At 43.9% G+C, this 7,762-nt stretch overlaps 1 protein-coding gene and 1 non-coding gene across 2 annotated transcripts; both read left to right on the top strand.

Annotated features, from left to right (window-relative positions):
• The first annotated feature begins 4,891 nt into the window (after positions 1–4,891).
• LCMT2 (leucine carboxyl methyltransferase 2) lies at positions 4,892–7,009 on the top strand. Its single transcript, XM_045771857.2, has one exon. It carries the CDS (start codon positions 4,892–4,894, stop codon positions 6,947–6,949), a length of 2,058 nt encoding a protein of 685 aa, XP_045627813.2. The 3' UTR covers positions 6,950–7,009.
• A 350-nt stretch (positions 7,010–7,359) lies between these two features.
• On the top strand, positions 7,360–7,473 carry LOC123776521 (U5 spliceosomal RNA). Its single transcript, XR_006775382.1, has one exon. It is a non-coding gene; the product is annotated as a U5 spliceosomal RNA (small nuclear RNA).
• Positions 7,474–7,762: the final 289 nt, after the last annotated feature.

Here is a 7,762-nt window from a genome sequence, read left to right as displayed (position 1 = left end):
AAATAAATCCTAACTTCCCTTCACCTCTGAAGGTGGCTTATAAATTAAGATAAAATTCCAAATGAAATTTAGTGATTTTTCAGAATAGCCACCCTGACCCTCTGGGTTCTCACATATCAATGACAACGATGTTGATAGGAAGAGCAGTTTTCATTCAGAGCCTACCAGATATGTAGCAAGTGCTTTTACTATTATCTTTAATTCTTGCAATAACTTTGCAAAATAAACAGTTTTGCCGAATTACAAATCAATAAATTGATACTGAGAGGGTTAAATAAGTGCCACATTATTAAAATGGGCAAAAAAGAAAACAGTTTGGGGGCACCTGAGTGGCTCAGCCAATTGAGAGTCCAACTCTTGGTTTCAGCTCTGGTCATGATCTCAGGGTTGTGGGATCAGGCCCCACATAGGGCTCTGGGCTCAGCGCAGAGTCTGCTGAAGATTCTCTCTCTTCCTCCCCTTCCCCTTCTGCCCCTCTCCCCTGCTCATGCATGTGTGCACACTTTCTCTCTCTCAATAAAAAAATAAATAAAATTAAAAAAAAAAAAGTTTGTACAGGACCACACAGAGCCACAGAAATCCACAGAAAGGCCAACACAGTATAAAATAAAAGTGGCATTTCAATAGTATGCTATAGTAAATGCTTCATAAATAGTAACAAATGGAAAAGATAGGCTGTTTAACTAATATGCTTACTATTCCTACCAAAATACACAGTAGATAGCATTAAGATGGAAAAACACACGTTATCTTCCATAGGTAAAATCAATTTGCCATAAATTGACTTTTAAAGTAAATGTTAATGAAAATATTCCCAAAGTTATTTCTTAGAAATTGATTTTTAAAGTTCATGTGGAGGGGCGCCTGGGTGGCATAGTGGTTAAGCGTCTGCCTTCGGCTCAGGGCATGATCCCGGCGTTGTGGGATCGAGCCCCACATCAGGCTCCTCCACTATGAGCCTGCTTCTTCCTCTCCCACTCCCCCTGCTTGTGTTCCCTCTCTCGCTGGCTGTCACTATCTCTGTCAAATAAATAAATAAAATCTTTAAAAAAAAATAAAAGTTCATGTGGAAGACTTAACTTATAAAATTATCCAGAAAAAATTGTGGATCTCAAAAGAAAAATACTCAATACTGAAGGTGTGAGTAAAAGTTCTGGTGGAAACAGAATTTGGTATGGTCTTTTTAGAAAGCAATTTGGCAATATCTATTAGCGCGCGCGCGCGCGCACACACACACACACACAACACAAAACATTATTCCTGACCAAATAATTCTACTTTTAAGAATTTATCCTATATCTTATAGAATATGCACAAATACATTTCTTATGATATATAATAGCAAAAAATTGGAAACAACCTAAATCCATCAGTAGGCTACTGGCTAAATTAATTATATCTCGATCCAACTGAGTATCTATAAGAAAAGACTTCTATGATATAGTGTTACTTCCAAAAAGTAACAAAATATATTGCTTAGAAAGATGGCATTTATGAACAAAACATGTTTTATTTATTTATAATTATGGGTTGGAAGTGGCAAACGTCAGGGGAGAAAATTTTACTTTTATTTACCATAGTTTCCTGCAATTTGAAGGTTTTACAACAAGCATGTAATACTTGATTGCTTTCTGAAATAACTTTAATAAGTTAAAATGTGAAATAATAAAAAAATTTATATGATTTACTAATTTTAATAAAAATAAATAAATTAACTGTTTAAAATAATTATTTATAAAATAATTAAATAATTTTAAAAACTTGCAAAACAGGGGTGCCCTAGTGGCTCAGTTTGTTAAGCGTCCGCCTTAGGCTCACATCACGATCCCAGGGTCCTGGGATAGAGCCCTGCATCAGGCTCCCTGCTCAGCAGGGAGTCTGCTTCTCCCTCTCCCTCCACCTGCCACCCTTGCTTGTGCTCTCTCTCTCTCAAATACTTGAATAAAATCTTTTAAAAAAACCTTGCAAAACAATTTTATTATTATGAGTTGAGACGGATGAACTTTTATGTTTAGACAATAGAATGACAGCCTAAAAAAGTACTTAAGGCATTTTTCATAGCGGACTGATGATAAATCTGACAAGCGGCTAGCTTTTTAAATACATTTTCAGTCCCACTCTAGGATCCCGATATTATCTTGTGCTACATTCAAACCACCCTCCATAGTGACCTTTAACTAACTGTGAGTAAATTTACTGACCCACTGGCTACAATGTTAACCTCTGGAAATTTGAGATCCACCAAAAAGCACAATCTTTACACATTTAAAAAGCTGTTGTTTCACTGATCCATGCCTAACATACTGTCATCAACAATACCATGCCCTGCCAAATTCTACCTTCCTGGGCTAGGTTTGGTATGGGTTCGAAGAAGCTGGGGTAGGAGTGAGGAGCCAAAAGGCAACACATTGAGATAAGATGTTTCTACATTTGTACTATATTTCATCAAGTCAGAGCAGGGCCAGAACCAAGTCTCCTGTCTCTCAGAGAACTTTTTTCATGCCCAAAAAAGAAAAGGGAATTCAGAATAATAAAGACAAGTGTTATTCTCTCTTAAGCACTTATCATGATGCAAGCACTGAGATATTATTATTCTCATTTTACATAAACAGGTTAAAAAGTAATCAGAAAACAATCCTATGGTACTCAAATCACAAACTTTGCTCCATTCTCTCTCTTCCTGAATCACCTTTCTTGATCTGTTCTTAATCAAAAAAATAGTATTTCTAAATCATCACCTAAATTTTACTCATCATTAAAAACTCACTTCTACAGCATGATATATATATTTTAAAGTCCTACGATTTTTGTTTTTCTTCTTCTTTGGCCCTCAATCGACTATGAGACACCTCAGAAAGCGGCACTTACTCCTCTCATTTTAGACATGAAGATCCCAGGCCCAGCAATCTCAGGGGAGTGCTTCTCCTATCCCCATCAGGGGCCATTCCAAACACCTCCACTAGACCCAATCACCTCACACTGAACTAACAGCCCAGCTGCCAGCTGTTACAGAGGTAACAGAAGCCATCAGGCAAGAATTCCCTCTATTTTTCTTTGTCCTCACCTGCACCTCAACTTACCTTTATCTGTACACTTTCTTCTCTCATAAGTCAGAGAAAAAGGATTCATTCTTCTATCCTCAACACTAACTTGTGCCCTAGATCCCATTCCCTCCTAGTTATTTCAAGTCATTACTCCACCAGTTAACCTTCTCAATTTTCTGTTCCTCCAACCTTTCTCTCCATTGGCTAATTTCTCTCAGGGAACCAACATGCATGTACATTGTTGTTTCCACTAAAAAGCAAACAAACAAAAACCTTTCTTGTAACTCATATTCCTCTTTACCACCCTGTCTCTCCTCTCATTCTAAGCTAAGCTCCTCGGAGGCATAATTAGACTGGCTGCCTCCATTTAGTTAGTTCCCATTCACTGAAACATGAATTCTGCCCTCAGTGCTCCACAGAAATTTCTCTCCCTGAAGTCATTAAGAGCTCTTCAACACCAAACCTAAAGACACTTTTCAGTTATCAAACCTTTATCCTGACTCAAGCATCTGAGTACAGTACCCAAATCCAAATTGGCTGGACTACTAAACTCTTGCTCTTGGGGCACCTGGGTGGCTCAGTCGGTTAAGCGTCTGCCTTTGGTCAGGTAATGATCCTGGGGTCCTGGGATCGAGCCCCGCGTTGGACTCCCTGCTCAGTGGAGAGCCCGCTTCTCCCTCTTCCTCTGCCACTACCCCTGCTTGTGCTCTCTCGCTCTCTCTCTCTGTCAAATAAATAAAATCTTAAAAACAAAACAAAACAAAACTCTTGCTCTTAATCATTCTGTTAGGCTGCTTCAAGGTAACCATAGAGTCATGCTGATTTCCTTCTCCACCTCAGCCCCCGCAGTTAGTCATCAAATTCCAATCAATAAATTATAAATCTCCTAAATATCTCTGGAAGCAGTTTCCTACTGGTGATGACTTCCAAACACCCAACTCAGAAACTTACTGGTTATTTTAACCTCCCAGCAAGACTCAGAATGTATCAGAGGGAATAATCACCTCTCTTCTGTGATTTCCCTCCTCCGTGGATATATTCAACACTAACTTAGAATCACAAACTTTTCGAAGTGGAGGGGAATGTCATTTTATAACTGAGAAACAGAGGCTGAGTGTTTTACTTATTGTCAGCTCTGTACAGAGCCAGGAATACAAGGGAATTAATAGTATATATCTGTGGGGAAACATTTATTGGATGAATCACAACCTCTGTAAAAGTTTCTTCATTTTGCACCTGGCCTCCATGACTTGTTTTCAGATTTAAATGGGATCTCTTTTCAAACTATGAAAGCATTAAATAAATGAGTAAGTACTAGTGGTTTGCATCTGAGGAACGACCCCTTCTTCTCCTTGCCCACCAACCAAAGTCAGTGGTTCTAACCCTACTTTGCCCCACCGGATTACTCAATGCTGTCCCTGCCGTCCAAGGAGGTCTGGTTGTCAGTCCTCACAATCACCCTTTAAAGATTTCTGTCAACAGCTGACCCAACTATAAGGACTTAGCTAAATTTTCCCTTCAGACGGAAAGGCTTGTAAGAAAGCGACCACCTGACCTTCCCTGACACAGTCCACGTGCGCACAATAAGCCGCAGGGGTCAGTCTTCCACGAAAATGCAGTCCCAGAAAATCCAAAAAAAGTCAATCACAGTCGAATTTTAAAACAAGCTACACCCTCCTCAATTCTGATTGGTGAGGTGCCCTCTTTCCGGAAGTGACGCGCATCGCGGAAGGGGAGTCACGGAAGAGGGGTGCTTTTTCCGTACAGAAATCCCCGAGGTGGGTACTGCAGAACGAAAGAGAGCTCACCTCGGTGACGGACCGCCGCTCCTCTCCCTCTTCTCCGCCATGGGCCCGCGGAGCCGCGAGCGTCGGGCGGGGGCAGTACAAAGCACTAACGACAGCAGCGCCCTCAGCAAGAGTTCCCTGGCCGCGCGCGGGTACGTGCACGACCCCTTTGCCGCGTTGCTCGTTCCGGGGATCGCGCGCCGCGCGCCGCTCATCCACCGCGGCTACTACGTCCGCGCACGCGCCGTGGGGCACTGCGTGCGCGCCTTCCTGGAACAGACGTGCGCGGCCCCAGGCGTTCCTCGCGCCCAGATCTTGTCGTTGGGAGCTGGTTCAGATTCGCTGTATTTTCGCCTGAAAACTGCGGGCCGCCTGGCCGGGACTGCAGTCTGGGAAGTAGATTTTCCGGACGTGGCCCGGCGCAAAGCGGAGAGGATTCTAGATACGCCGGAACTGTGCGCCCTAACCGGGCCTTTCCAGAGCAGGGACCCCGCGTCAGCGCTCTGCTTTGAGAGTGTGGACTACCGCCTCCTAGGCCTGGACCTGAGGCAGCTCGCGCGACTGGACGAGGCCCTGGCCGCCGCGGGCCTTAACGCGGCCGTACCCACTCTGCTTCTAGCGGAGGCCGTGCTGACCTACCTTGAGCCGAATGATGCCGCGGCCCTCATCGCCTGGGCAGCCCGGCGTTTTCCTGATGCCCTTTTCGTGATCTATGAGCAGATGAGGCCGCATGACGCCTTTGGCCAGGTCATGCAGCAGCATTTTCAGCAGCTCAATTCTCCCCTGCATGGCCTAGACCGCTTTCCTGACGTGGAGGCCCAGCAGCACCGCTTCCTTCAGGCTGGCTGGACTGCCTGCTGTGCCGTGGACATGAATGAGTTCTATCGCTGCTTTCTCTCCTCGGAAGAATGCCAGCGCGTGGAGAATCTTGAACCTTTTGATGAGTTTGAGGAGTGGCATTTGAAGTGCGCCCACTATTTCATTCTGGCCGCTTCTAGAGGAGCCACTCTCTCCCAAACTCTGGTGTTTCCACCCTCAGAGGCGTTTCCTCGAATAGATCCTGCTTCTCCATCAGGCGTCTTCCCTGCCAGTGTAGTCACTAGTGACAGCAAGGGCCCAGACCTTAAGAGATACGGGCATGCCTCTGTCCTTTTGAGCCCAAGCGTCATTCTTAGTGCAGGAGGATTTGGAGAGCAAGAGGGGCGGCATTGCCGAGTGAGCAAGTTTCACTTGCTTTCAAGATATTGTGACTTTGAATGGAAAGGCAACCAAACATGCAGTTGTGGGACTGGAGCCCAGTGGGATGGGCGCCTTTATCACACCATGACAAGACTTTCAGATACTGAGGTTTTGGTTCTGGGAGGGAGACTGTCCCCAGTAACTCCAGCCTTGGGGATTCTCCAACTGGGTGTCTCTAAGAGTGAGGATAATAGCACTGAGGATCTAAATGTAACAGTAACAAAGGCCGGCCCAGAAGATTCCATGCTATCATGTTGGCGGCATTCAACAACAGAAGTGTCCTATGAGAATCAGAAATATTTGTTTGTGTATGGGGGTCGAAGTGTGGTAGAACCTGTACTAAGTGACTGGCATTTCCTACATGTGGGGACAATGGCTTGGGTCAGTATCCCAGTGAAGGGGGAAGCACCTGAAGCTCGGCATTCACACAGTGCCTGCAGCTGGCAAGGGGGAGCCCTTATTGCTGGAGGTCTGGGTGCTTCTGAGGAGCCACTGAGCTCTGTACTCTTTCTAAAACCAATCTCTTGTGGATTCCTCTGGGAATCAATAGTCATCCAGCCTCCCATTACTCCAAGGTATTCCCACACAGCTCATGTGATCCATGGGAAGCTTCTACTGGTTGGAGGGGTCTGGATTCATTCTTCCTCAGTTCCTGGAGTGACTGTTATTGATTTGACTACAGGATTGAGCTCGGAGTATCAAATTGATACAACATGTGTGCCATGGCCATTAATGTTACACAATCATACCAGCATCCTCCTTCCTGAAGAGCAGCAGCTCCTGCTCCTTGGAGGTGGTGGGAACTGCTTTTCCTTTGGCACCTACTTCAACCCACATACAGTGACATTAGACCTTTCTTCCTTAAGTGCTGGACAGTAGGACTGAACTTTTGATATATTGAGGACCCACTAACGTAGACAATAAAGGTTTCCACAAATAGGATTTGACTGTGGCTATAGACATTACCACTCCTTCCTTCCCCCTCCTTTTCTTATTAGCACTTCTGTCCAGTGCAGAAAGTGAAAGGTTGTTAAAGTACATGCCAACATTCAGAAGGATGATACAAAAATAAAACATGAGTAGGCCTATCTGAAGAGAATGGTCATACAGCCTAGAGTAGGAATTGGGGAGTCTTTGAATCCCTGTGTGTTGAGTTTATTCATTTTCCTCATCTAAGTTTCCCCATTTATTGAGTTACAATGACCTTTAGCCTAAGTCAAGTGAAAAACTTCCCACTCTCAGGCTTTGAAAAAGTTGAACACAGATCCTTGGTAAGAATACAAGGTTGATAATTCTGGTTTCTCTTTGGAGTACCTAAATCTTTTGCTTTTTACTAAAGATTTCCATCGAGACGAACAGTAATGAGTTTTTTGCCGATTTTTGAGGCCTTGTTTTTATGAGGCTACCTTTAAAAAAGAAGAATATAAGGTTGAATATAGCTGAAGAGACATGGCTTGACCTCATTCTTCATATATGAAATTTGAAATGAACCCAGTTACATTATCAGATATGGACATGAATAAACCCTGGGAAACAAAAGTTAGGTATCTGGCAAGGCTATGGGTGGGCCAGATACTAAACAACTGGGAGGAATATGATCAGAAGGCAGAAAGGCTGCTCTGTATTTCTTGTTTCTAAATTCACCACAGACGACCTCCAACTTGCAGGAAGGATCAAAGCAGAACGTTGATG

Source organism: Ursus americanus, chromosome 36 (assembly GCF_024610735.1).
Source record: "Ursus americanus isolate L20-20 chromosome 36, mUrsAme1.1.p, whole genome shotgun sequence".
Lineage (NCBI taxonomy): Eukaryota > Metazoa > Chordata > Mammalia > Carnivora > Ursidae > Ursus > Ursus americanus.
The sequence above is the reverse complement of the archived record's forward strand: the minus strand, read 5'-3'. Positions and strand labels throughout refer to the sequence as shown.